This window comes from Aquarana catesbeiana, linkage group LG02 (genome assembly GCF_042186555.1).
Source record: "Aquarana catesbeiana isolate 2022-GZ linkage group LG02, ASM4218655v1, whole genome shotgun sequence".
NCBI classification, from domain to species: domain Eukaryota; kingdom Metazoa; phylum Chordata; class Amphibia; order Anura; family Ranidae; genus Aquarana; species Aquarana catesbeiana.
The window spans coordinates 136,772,156-136,784,879 of record NC_133325.1 but is presented as its reverse complement, the minus strand read 5'-3'; the positions used below and the strand labels follow the sequence as shown (position 1 = coordinate 136,784,879).

The following is a 12,724-nucleotide window of genomic DNA, read 5'->3' as shown; positions in this document are numbered from 1 at the left end:
CACCACTACTGTCCATTAAACCATTCTGACTTAATGACAAAGCTTCTTTAAGTATACTCGCATAACTAAAACTTTGGCCTGAACACAGTTTTTAATCACCCTGTGAGATAGCCTTAAAGTGTTACTAGACCCAGTACACAGAACATAGAAATGCAATTATTTTAGTAAATATAACGTGCTAAATACCTTTTCCCATCAGCAGTTAGAGCAGTCTTGTGACGTCTATTGGTGTCCAACCAAGCACTGGTTAAAGCTTGGAGGAGGAGTTTTCTGACCGTCCTATGAGGATGCAGAACCCCTGACCCTCTGTCTGGACAGTGCTGATTGGCCCTGTGCTGATCACATGTACCCTCCCAAGGAAAAGAAAAAACCTCTCTAGCAATACACACCAAAACTGAGCATGTTCAGCCTGACTCCATAGACTCTGTATTATCAGGGGACAGTGGAAGGAGGGAAGGAGCAGAGAAGCCAGGATCAAACAGCCTTTTTACACAGTGAGGAGGATTAACCCCTTAGGTTCTGCAATAAATATAACCAGCATGCTTTACTGCATATACAGACTGATTTTACTGTTGTGGGTTTAGTAACACTTTAAGACAGCTACACAATGCTTAAAAAAAACTCAACACTTCTTGATTTCTTTTTTATTTCACAAAGCATGCTGTGACAGCGCCATGGTAACCAGACAAGTGTATAAAAACATTTGATCTTGGGAATGACAGGGATGAGTTTAATTACCTATTTATTATAGGATATTTTGACATATTTAGGCAGCATTGGTTATGTATAAAATTTTTCCAATTGATTTTTGAGTTTGTATCTTTACATTTGTGACTTTTGTATCCTTTAGAAAGGAAACAAACATTTTCATTGTGCTTGTTATTATCCTCTAGGCATACAAGGCTGTGGTGAATGATGCAACAATATTTAAACTGGAGCTACCACTAAAGCAAAAAGGGTAAAGTACTTTTTTCTTATTGTTGATGGGGAGACACAAGCGTAATGCTCTCTCTTGCTTATTAGTTGCACCTCTCTACCCTTTTCATCTTTAGATAAGTCTGTAATTTCGGTCTCTTATATTTAATTTTGTATTTTTTTTATTGTTTGTGTTTTTTGTATGTATTTTTTAGGTTCAATAGTTTTTAAACTGCTGTCTTATATCTTTTATATAGTATAGTAATAGCTGTAAAGAAAGGATGCTTTTAAAAATAAGTACTTTTTATTTATCAATAAACAACCTACAAAGTACTTAAATAGAAAAAAAAAAACTAAATCAAATCCACCATACAATACTAGGGAGGCCCCATTTCTTTCTGCAGCAGCCTCAGACATAGAGAACGGATCTCAACATTGGGTCTTTCTGGTAGTACATGAAAAGACAGAAGCAACTGAGATAGCCTAAATCAGCAGAAGAACTGTGTTTTGTTTTTTTAACCTGCCAAATTCCTAGAAAATGCTGTGTGCAAGTGTACCTGGAAGAATTGAGGCTGTTTTAAAGGCAAAGGGTGGACATGTTTAAATTTATCTTGATTTTTCTTTTTCAATTTATGCACCTAGATTTGAAATAATAAAAATTATTCATTTTATTCTTTTTTTTCCCTTTTTTTTTAAAGCATCCTCACTTTACAACAAGCGTCTAAAGTGTTTGCACGGTACTGTATATATAACATTTACGTTTAACATTTCATACATGATGGAGGATTTCCTGAGCACCATGAGTCAGCTAAAAAGATATTACAGGCATTGTGCTTTCAGGCAGACTGGCTGTCACTTAAACCTCAGAATGAGCTCTTTGATGGAGGATGAGTCACTCTAATGTGTTGTGTGTGTGTGTGTGTGTGTGTAACTTTCACCTTGAACTACTGAGTTTTATAAACATTCTTTTTTTATCAATGGGGGTAAATAAGGATATTCATGTGAAAAGTACCTAAAGCTCCACTTGCTGGTCGAAAAAGAAAATACAAAATAATAGTTTGCAATATTTCTGATTTACCTGACCTTAACCATTTCCCATCCCTAGGCCAACAAATGACATCCTGGATATATTGGAGTGGAGATATCTGGAGTGGAGATATATGAATGATGCCTGGCATCATTCAAATATCTTTTCTTTCAGCCGCCAATTCCCTGCAAAGTAAAAGTGATCATAGCAGCTAGCCGCTAGATTGCTTTTACAGATGATGGGATAGGACGTTCTCCCCCCCTGCCACCCTCCGGTGCTTCTCCCGACTCGTCTGTGCGATCGGCGAGACAGAGAATGAATCTACCATAGAGCCTCGGAGGCCAGAAGTGACGTCATTTTTAAAGTGATGAAAACTAAAAGTACACCACATTTTCGTCCTCTGACGAAAACTATGATGAAAATCGATTCCGTTTTCCTTAGCGAGTGAAAACTAAATGAAAATGTGAAGGAGGGACGTTTACCCTCAGAACCTCTGGTTTCCACGGAGCTCCTGCTTCCTCTGGATGGAGCCCGGCATTTGTAGATATTAGGCTGTCCGCAGAAAGGTTAGACTATCAATGTCTGTTATCTGCAGCCTGAAGTGGGATGTTCTATTAGGATGGCGGGGGACTTGGCTGTGTAGTTAACCCTCTCACACACTGCCACACACTCACACTTCATACTGATATATCAAAGCCCCCTGAAGGAGACCTGCTCCTTGTCAATAGGCTTCACAGCTTGTCCACTACTGGAGAGCAGCACTCTGTCTGATCTGTGCAGGGTTAACCCTTTTGTTGCCAGAGCTGTTTTTGCACCCATGCTTACAAAATCTATTTAGGCCTGAAGATTACATAAACACCCCCCCAAACATATATTTTCTTAAAGCAGAAAAGTTCATGTAAATGTGCACTGCATGGTGGCATCATCACGCAAAGAGTTATTTTTATTTTTTTAATGTTACACTTCTGTCAAAAAAAGCAATATTCTTGTATGAAACTTGGTTTACCTTAAAGACCTTATAGAACGACTAAATCTGTGTCACGTTCAAACCTTAATACCATAAATATCAACTTATTAGATTTTTCACCCCAGGAGTATATAAGGAGTTTGGGAATTGTAGAGAAATGCTTAAATAATGCATTATAATGTAACTAAACCCATTAGATTTTAATCGACTAAAATGACTTTAGTCAACTAAAATGTACTGGAGATTATAGTCGACTAAATAAATCTCCAGTACAATTTAGTCGACTAAAATGTCCTACTAAATACGACTAAAACAAAAACACTTGCAAAAGACTAAAATGAGACTAAAGCTAAAATGCCATTTTAGTCCTAAGACTAAAACTAAATCGAAATTTGCTGCCAATATTAACGCTGCTTATAATTTATACCCCAGATCTCTCCATAAAGAGGACCTGTCATGCCCTATTCCCATTACAAGGGATGTTTGCATTCCTTGTAATAGGATCAAAAAGAAAAAAAGGGAAAGTGTAGATAAAATAAACAATAAAAAAACACATGTGAGGTAGCACTGCAAATATTATTATTATTATTATTATACAGGATTTATATAGCGCCAACAGTTTACGTAGTGCTTTACAACTTGAGGGTAGACAGTACAAATACAATACACTTTAATACAGTAGGAATCAGAGGGCCCTGCTCCTTAGAGCTTACAATCTAAGAGGGAAGGTCAAGAGATACAGGAGGTAATAACTGTGGGTGATGTGCTGATTGAGAAGATAAACGTTGTTAGTTGGGGGCCAGATAGGCTTCTCTGAAGAGATGAGTTTTCAGGGATCGTCTGAAAGCGGTTAAAGTAGGAGAAAATCGGACGGATTGGGGTAGAGCATTCCAGAGGATGGGGGAGGCTCTGGAGAAGTCCTGAAGGCGAGCATGGGATGAGGTGACAAGGGAGTTTGAGAGCAGGAGGTCTTGGGAGGAGCGAAGAGAACGGTTAAGATGGTATTTTGTGACTAGGTTAGAGATGTAGCTGGGAGCCAGGTTGTGGATGGCTTTGTAAGTTATAGTTAGTATCTTGAATTTAATTCGGTGACTGAGTGGCAGCCAATGGAGGGATTGGCAGAGGGGTGTAGCAGACGCTGAGCGGTTTGTGAGGTGGATGAGCCTGGTAGCAGCGTTCATGATGGACTGAAGTGGGGATAGCCTATTTAGAGGTAAACCAATGAGGAGGGAGTTGCAGTAGTCGAGGCGAGAGATGACCAGGGAGTGGATTAGAAGCTTTGTGGTGACATTGGTTAGGAAGGGGCATATCTTGGAGATGTTGTGGAGATTGAGGCGGCAAGTTTTGAATAGTGATAGAATGTGGGGTCGAAAGGTTAGTTCAGAGTCCAGGATTACACCTAGGACCTTGGCGTGGGGAGATGGGTTGATAGTTGAGCCGTTGATATTGACAGGGAAATCAGGGGAAGCGGCACCTGAGGGAGGAAATATCATGAGCTCGGTTTTGGATAGGTTGAGTTTGAGGAAGTGATGTGACATCCAGGCTGATATGTCTGCTAGTAAGTTGGTACTGCGTGAGGAGACAGATGGAGAGAGCTGGGGGGGTGGAGAGATAGATTTGGGTGTCATCAGCGTAGAGATGATATTTAAAGCCGTGGGAGGCAATCAACTGACCCAAGGAGGTGGTGTAGATTGAGAAAAGGAGAGGTCCAAGAACAGAACCTTGGGGGACCCCAATGGAGAAAGGTAGAGGAGAGGAGGAAGTAGAGTTGTAAGTGACACTGAAGGAGCGGTGTGATAGGTAGGATGAGAACCAGCGAAGAGTACAGTTACGGAGACCAAAGGAGTGGAGTTTTTTGAGGAGGAGGGGGTTGTCCACAGTGTCAAAGGCAGCAGAGAGATCCAGGAGAAGTAATACAGAATAGTGTACACTGGTTTTAGCCATTAGTAGGTCATTTGAGAGTTTAAGGAGAGCAGTTTCGGTAGAGTGTTGAAAACCGGACTGAAGGGGATCAAGAAGTTTATTCATGGTCAGATGGTCGCTTTGTCGGTTGTAGACCAGTCTTTCAAGAAGTTTGGAGGAGAAGGAGAGTAAGGAGATGGGACGTAAGTTGTTGAGATTGGTGGGGTCCAGTGAGGGCTTTTTAAGTATGGGGGTGACTAGAGCAGTGTTTCTCAACTCCAGTCCTCAAGGCGCACCAACAGGTCATGTTTTCTGGATTACCACTATTTTGCACAGGTGATTTGATCAGTTTCACTGCCTTAGTAATTACCACAGCCGTTTCATCTGAGGGAAATCTTGAAAACATGACCTGTTGGTGCGCCTTGAGGACTGGAGTTGAGAAACACTGGACTAGAGCATGTTTTAGAGAATTTGGGAAGAGAGGGAGAGGTTGAAAATGTGAGTTAGAGAGTGTAGAATCGAGTCAGAGGGTGAGCGTAGCATTTGCGAGGGAACAGGATCCAGGGGGCAGGTGGTTAGATGAGTGTTAGATAAAAGTTTAGCAACCTCAGTAATAGTAGCAGGGTTGAATGAGGGAAGTAATGATTGTATCTGTGGACATGGGGTGTTGCATGGGGGAGGTTTTTGCGCATTGGCGATCTCCTCATGAATTGTATCAATCTTAGTTTTGAAGTGATTGGCAATCTCCTGGGCAGTGAGTGAGTTGGTGGGTGGAGGCAGTGGAGGACAGAGTAGAGTGTTGAAGGTAGAGAAGAGTTGACATGGACTGGATGAGAAGGTGTTAATGAGTGTGATAAAGTAGGTCTGTTTGGCAGTGTGAAGGCAGGAATAGTATTTTTGGAGGGCAGATTTATATTGTGTGAAATCTTCCTGGGTCTTATGCCACAGGCGCTCAAGAGCGTGGCTATGTTTTCTGAGATTTCTGGTGTCATCTGTTTGCCAGGGTTGTAGCAGTCGGGGCCTAATTCTGCGTGTAGTGAGGGGGGCAAGCTTGTCTAGGGAGGAAGACAGTGAGCTGTTGTAGATGAAAGTAGCTAGGTTGGGGCAGGACAGAGGTGAGATTTTGTCATAGAGGTGATCAGTAGCAGAGTAGAGAAGGGTTGAGGTGGCGAAGGTTTCTACGTGTAACTGTTAGGCGGTTGGAGGGAGAAGAGGTGGAAGTTAGGGAGAGAGCAAAACTAATAAGGTGGTGATCAGAGAGTGGGAGTGGATTGTTGGAAAGGTTGCACGGAGTGCACAGATAGGAGAAGACAAGGTCAAGGGTGTTGCCGTTGGAGTGGGTAGGAGCCTGTATCCATTGCTTCAGGTCAATCGATGAGGTTAGACTGAGAAGTTTAGAAGTAATAGTAGTGTTAGTGTTAACAGGGATGTTGAAGTCCCCAAGAATAATTGTGGGGATTTCAGAAGAGAGAAAGTAGGGTAGCCAGGCAGAGAAGTCATCAAGGAAGGCTGATACTGGTCCAGGGGGCCGGTAAATGACAGCAATTCTTAGAGAAATGGGAGAGAATAGACGAATGCAACGTGCCTCAAAAGAGGAGAGTGTCAGAGAGGGAGGTGGGTGAAGTACCTGATAGGTGCTGCATGGGGCTAGAAGGATTCCCACTCCACCTCCCTTCCGTCCACTTGGTCTGGGGGAGTGAGTCCAGAGAAGGCCCCCATGGGAGAGGGAAGCAGGAGAAATAGTATCTGATTCATAAAGCCAGGTTTCAGTAATGGCAAGTAGGTTAAAGGAATTTGTGATAAAGAGTTTGTGAAGGGCGGTGAGTTTGTTGCAGACAGAACGTGCATTCCAAAGGGCACAGGAAAAGGGGGGCTGGTTTTGGAAAGAGGAATAGAGACCAAGTTCTGTGGGTTGCGGCTCCTGCCAGAGGGTGTAGGGGGATGGGAGCGTTGGGCAAAGACAGATGATGGTGGCCCAGGGTTTGAGGATATGTCACCAGAGATTAGGAGAAGCAGGAGGGTGAGGGAGGTAATGTGGGAATGTGATTTTTGTGAAGGGGCATGTCTCAGAGTACTGGAGGTTTTATCAGTATATGGATGTAGAATGAGCAAGAGTTGGTAGGAGCAGTAGTAGGGAGAGGACAGAAGGCAGGGTGATATGTATAAGCAGGCGGGTGGAGAGGGGGGGTGAAGGTAAGAGAGTTTGAGGAGAGAGGACAGGAGTGTCAGAAGCAGTGGTAGAGAGTGCATGTTACAGAGTGGAAGGAGAGCTTATTAGAGAGACAGGGTCACCTGCAGTCTGTTAGGTGCTTTCCAGTGCAGTTTGCTATATTTGTTTGCTTCGTGCAATCGTTGAAGTGCATATCACTTGTAGAAAGAATCATTTAGAGATAGAAGCCTTAAGGATAGAAGCCATTGCAATGTGCTCCCCCCAGCAATGTGCTGACCCCTCAAGGATGCTCAAATTTATACTGTTATAAGGGTGGGGTTGAAGTTCATTAATTAATCATGAGTGACGATAAGAATGCCTAACAATCAAAGTGGACTTTTTGCTTCTAAAGTCAGAATAGCAAGAGGCCAGAGGCCAAGATAAGATCAACATATAAAACTTAGGTAAGATAGTCCAGAGCAACAAAAAACAACGTCATGGTTATGCACACAGGGCAACAGATAGAGAAGGCCACATACCAAAGCAAGCAGATCCCAATTTCATTTAACGGTGGAAGATGTGGTTGAGCTGACACATACCAAAGACACACACACAGAGACAGCAAGCAGATCCCAATTTCATTTAACGGTGGAAGATGTGGTTGAGCTGACACATACCAAAGACACACACACAGAGAAAACAAGCAGATCCCAATTTAATTTAACGGTGTAAGATGTGGTTGAGCTGACACATACCAAAGACACACACACAGAGACAGCAAGCAGATCCCAATTTCATTTAACGGTGGAAGATGTGGTTGAGCTGACACATACCAAAGACATACACACAGAGACAGCAAGCAGATCCCAATTTCATTTAACGGTGGAAGATGTGGTTGAGCTGACACATACCTGTAAAGAGACAGAGAAGGAATGATCAGGTGAGGCAGAACTTGAAGCAGAGATTGAAGTGCATATCACTTGTAGAAAGAATAACTTAGAGATAGAAGCCTTAAGGATAGAAGCCATTGCAATGTGCTCCCCCAGCAAATATTAGAGCTAGAGCAATAATTCTAGCACTAAACCTCCTCTATAACTCTAAACCTGTAAACCTTTTTAAAGCGTAGCCTATGGAGATTTTTAAGTACCGAATTTTGGCGCCATTCCACGAGTGTGCATAATTTTAAAGCATGATCTGTTAGGTATCTATTTACTCGGTGTAACATCATCTTCTACATTATACAAAAAAATTGGGGTAAATAATGTGTTGGTTTTTTTTGTTTTGTTTTTTTTTTTAATTCATGAAAGTGTTTTTGTTTTTCCCCAGAAAATTGCTGCGCAAATACCGTGTGACATAAAAAAAATGCAACAACCTCCATTTTATTCCCTGGGGTCTTCGCAAAATATATATATTTGTATTATATATAATGTTTGGGGGTGCTGCGTTATTTTCTAGCAAAAAAAATTATGGTTTTTACATGTAGGAGAGGAATGCTAGAATTGGGCCGTTATGGAAGTGGTTAAGAAAAAAACTATACATTCCTTGTAAGGGTCAATAAGCAAAGATAGTTACTTTAAGGGCCAGTTCACACCAAGTGCAGTCCAGTGTTTTTTTTTTGTTTTTTTGCATCAAAAACACATGGATAGTAGGTGATATGGTTTTCAATGGCATAGTTCACACCAGTGCAGTCAGTTCCAGTGCATTCCAGAAAAAAAAAGTAGAGCATGCTGCATTTTTTCTGCACTGAACTGTACTGGACCATGGTAAAATGCATCAAAAACCCACCCAAGCGCACCAAAACACACTGGCACACATATGTCCTTATTTAAAGTGAAGAATAAAAGAGGGGGAAAAAAGATGCACCAAAACGCACTAAATACGCGCATGCAGAAAAGCATTCGTGACTGCATTTCTATGGTGTGACCTGGCTCAAAAGCGGGTCTATTTATAAAAACAACCTTTGAGTGCTCCCCTCTTGTATAGTAAGGACCTAATGTTCGTTTAGTCTAGGGACATGTCATGGTTACAGTATTCACAATCAGATCCACAAAGATGCTGCTCTGGTCATGCGTAAAATGATCTCATGAGGATGTTGAGGACTCTCTTTTATACCCCCAAAGACTGAAGGAGCATTAGTGTCCAGTCAGGCCAGGGTGACTGGTGGGGTGCAATGAATGCGCATTGCATTAGGAAAACCCATTCAAATGAACACACCACAATAGATCAACAATCATACCTGCTGCATTTTTTATGAAAAGTGCACACGATACATAATAGTGCATTACCGTGTGCTGCCTGCAGTGTGGAGGCGTGTTATGCCCCGTGCACACGATCGGACATTCCAACAACAAAATCCATGGATTTTTTTCCGACGGATGTTAGCTCAATCTTGTCTTGCATACACACGGTCACACAAATCTTGTCGGAAATTCCGAACATCAAGAACGCGGTGACATACAACACGTACGACGAGCCGAGAAAAATGAAGTTCAGTAGCCAGTGCGGCTCTTCTGCTTGATTCCGAGCATGCGTGGAACTTTGTACATCGGAATTGTGTACACACGATCGGAATTTACAACAACGGATTTTGTTGTCGGAAAATTTGAGATCCAGATCTCAAATTTTGTGTGACAGAAATTCCGATGGAAAATGTTCGATGGAGCCTACACACGGTCGTAATTTCCGACAACAAACTCCCATCAAACATTTTTCGTCTGAAAATCTGACCGTGTGTACGGGGCATTAGAGTGACATTTAAAATGAATGGCACAACAGTGCAACAATGTACACACAACACAGTGGCATAAATGGGCCCTTACTATATGAAAAGGAGAGCACCCAAGTGTGATATTTATAATCTGATCAGAGTTTAGCTTTAACTACTTGCTTTGTTTTACTTCATGATAATTTTTGATTCACAGACATAAATACTACATAGATGTAGAATCCCAGCAAATAGATAATTCAGACCAATTTTCCACCAAACATGTAACATTGATATCATAGTGCAGACTTTATTTGCATTGTCATGCTAAAGTGATGTTTAAGTAACTTACAAGTTTGAATAATAATGATTTTTATGAACATTTATTGTTTTAGGGTGGGATTAAAAACACAGCCTGAGTCAAAATGCCCGGAGTTACTTGCTAATTACTGTGATATGTTGTTAAGAAAAACACCTCTCAGTAAAAAGCTTACTTCCGAAGAAATTGAAGCAAAGCTGAAGGAAGTGGTATGTGTTTATTTTTATGCACTGATATAATAACATTTTGGCAACTTTCATAGTATAAGGGATTGTAAAGCTTTAATTTTTTCCCCATTCATCTTTCAGGACAGCACCATAGAGAGACACCGGCTCCTCCCCTCTTAGGAAACACCGCCTTCCAATTCAATATTTAAATCTCATCCTCCCAACGGCCCCTCAGTTCAGGTGTTTCCTCCGGTGGGGAGACACTGCTTGGGAACCGTGGCGGATCAGTCAGGGAGACTGAAGCCAAAGATTTGGTGTGAGGAAGAGGGGGAGTCGGGTCTCTCTAGCTCTTTCCCTCTACTATTTGTTTATTCAGTTAGGTAAAGGCTGGGGAAGCCATACTTACCTGTTTTTAACTGAATTGGCGCGCCTCAGCCTCTCTTGGGGAAAGAGACAGCTGAGGAGGTCCGTGTTTCTTCTGCCCAGGGGGGCGCTGTGGGAAGTGCCTGAGTCTCTCCTGCTTGTGCAGCCAGCGTTTGAAGCTCTATGGCCGGGTCGGATGACGGGTGACGTCAGTTCCGGCGAGGGCGGGCACTTCCGACGATTCCGCGTCTTCCGGTTCCGGACGCGGGGAAAGAAAACGGACCGAGCGTTCGGCTGGTGCGACCCTCTTGCTTTGCTGTAGAGTCAGCTGTCGGGGGAAACGATCGACCACCATCCTCAGCGGACATGTCTGAGACAGAGGTCTCTAGAACTGCTCCAGGAGACAGTAGCACCAGCCATGCTAAGGTAAGTGGAACCCTGGGGTGGTGTTCCCTTGCCTAAATCCCGATAGCTTCACGGGTGTTCTCCCCTCACTGGTGGTTGGGGGGAAGGGGAGTGTGTCTGGGACCCTGGTGGTGGTTGGTCCTGGGGGGGGCACTCCTGGTGGTCCTCTGTAAAAGCACTGGTGGGATTGGGCATTTATGGCGACTCTCTCTCTTTCTTTTTCAGAAAGCCACAGAGAAAAGCAAGTCGCCTCATGGTTCAAAGAAAAAATGCCCCTCTTGTAGAGTTAGTATGGGGGAATCCTGGACCAAGGCACTTTGCAAGGAGTGCATTGATGGATTAGTCAGACAGGCAGCAGAACAGGGTACAGATCTTGCTGCATCCGTCAAAGAGCTTTCTAGCACCTTTCAGTCCTTTAAGGCACTCTTTTCTAGCTTCCAGTTGCCGCAAGCCCAAAGCAGTCCTTTACCAGTGCAGCAGAGTGTTACACCTAGCCCAGTGGATACTCCCTCTGTTAGTGGAGAGAGACCAGGGGGCTCCAGAGTGGAAATTGAGGAGGAGCCAGATAGCACCGCTTCAGATTCTCAAAGGGAATCGGATGTGGAGGAGGTGGATGGGGAATCCACAAAAACCTCTCGCTATAAGCTTTCCCTGGACGAAGTGGAGGAGCTCTTGGGAGCTATTCACACCACTTTGGGAATTCAGGAAGAAAAGAAGGTGTTATCGCTCCATGACCAAATGTACAAAGGGGAACAAAAAAGGAAAGATTTCCCAGTCCATGATGTTTTGGTTGAGGCCATAAAGAATGAATGGAAAGATCCTGAGAGAAAACCTTTCTTTTCAAGGGCTTTGAAGCGAAGGTTTCCTTTTTCAGAAGGGGAGTCTCTAGTCTGGAATAAGACCCCTAGGCTGGATGCTGCTTTTTCTCAGGTTTCCAGGCAAACAGATCTGGCCTTCGAGGACATGGGGGTTCTTGCAGACCCCATGGACAGAAGGATGGACTCTCTCTTAAAGAAGTCCTGGGATTCGTCACAGGGAAACCTTAAGCCTGCCATGGCGGTCACAGTAGTGGCCCGCAATATGGAATATTGGCTTACGCAGATAAAGGCGCATATTGAGGCAGGAACGCCAAAAGAGACTATTTTGGCTTCCTTTCCCATGCTACTTAAGGGTGTAGCGTATATTGCGGACGCTTCCGCCGAATCAGTGCGCATGTCCGCAAGGTCTTCAGCCCTCACTAATTCGGCTCGAAGGGCCCTATGGCTTAAGACGTGGCAAGGAGACAGCGCGTCTAAAGTTAAACTCTGTGGAATTCCCCTCACAGGAGATCTCTTGTTTGGCCCAGGGTTAGAGACCGTTTTAGACCGGACGGCCGATAAGAAAAAGGCCTTTCCCATTAAAAAGAAGTTTGGGGAGCAGGCTAAAAGAAAGTTTCGCCCCCAGAGAAAGTTTGAAACCCCAAAAGGAGAGCGGCAGAAAAAAGCTTGGGGGCAGAAGGGCAAGGGGCGGGGAGGGGCGATTTTTCGCCCTCCTGAACAGCCCAAGAAGACCCAATGACGGGGTAACCACGGTGGGAGGAAGATTGGGGGCCTTCCTCCCACAATGGGAGATGATCACCTCCAACCAGTTTGTGTTAGGGATCATAAGAAGAGGTTACCAGCTAGAGTTCTCAGAACCTCCTCAGCACAGACTTCTGGTCACCGAGCTGCCAAAGTGTGCAGAGAAAGCGTCAGCTCTTCTATCCTCCCTACAGGAGTTAGAGGAACAAGAGGTGATAGTGAGAGTTCCTGTAGAGGAGATAGGCAG

General features: G+C 43.6%; 1 protein-coding gene across 1 annotated transcript in view; it reads left to right on the top strand.

The window, feature by feature from the left end:
- CUL5 (cullin 5) overlaps positions 1-12,724 on the top strand; it is a 128,714-nt gene that overhangs the window by 63,832 nt on the left and 52,158 nt on the right. Inside the window, 2 exon segments of the mRNA XM_073613504.1 lie at positions 894-958; positions 10,060-10,192. Of these exon segments, the coding sequence (XP_073469605.1) occupies positions 894-958; positions 10,060-10,192 (198 nt within the window).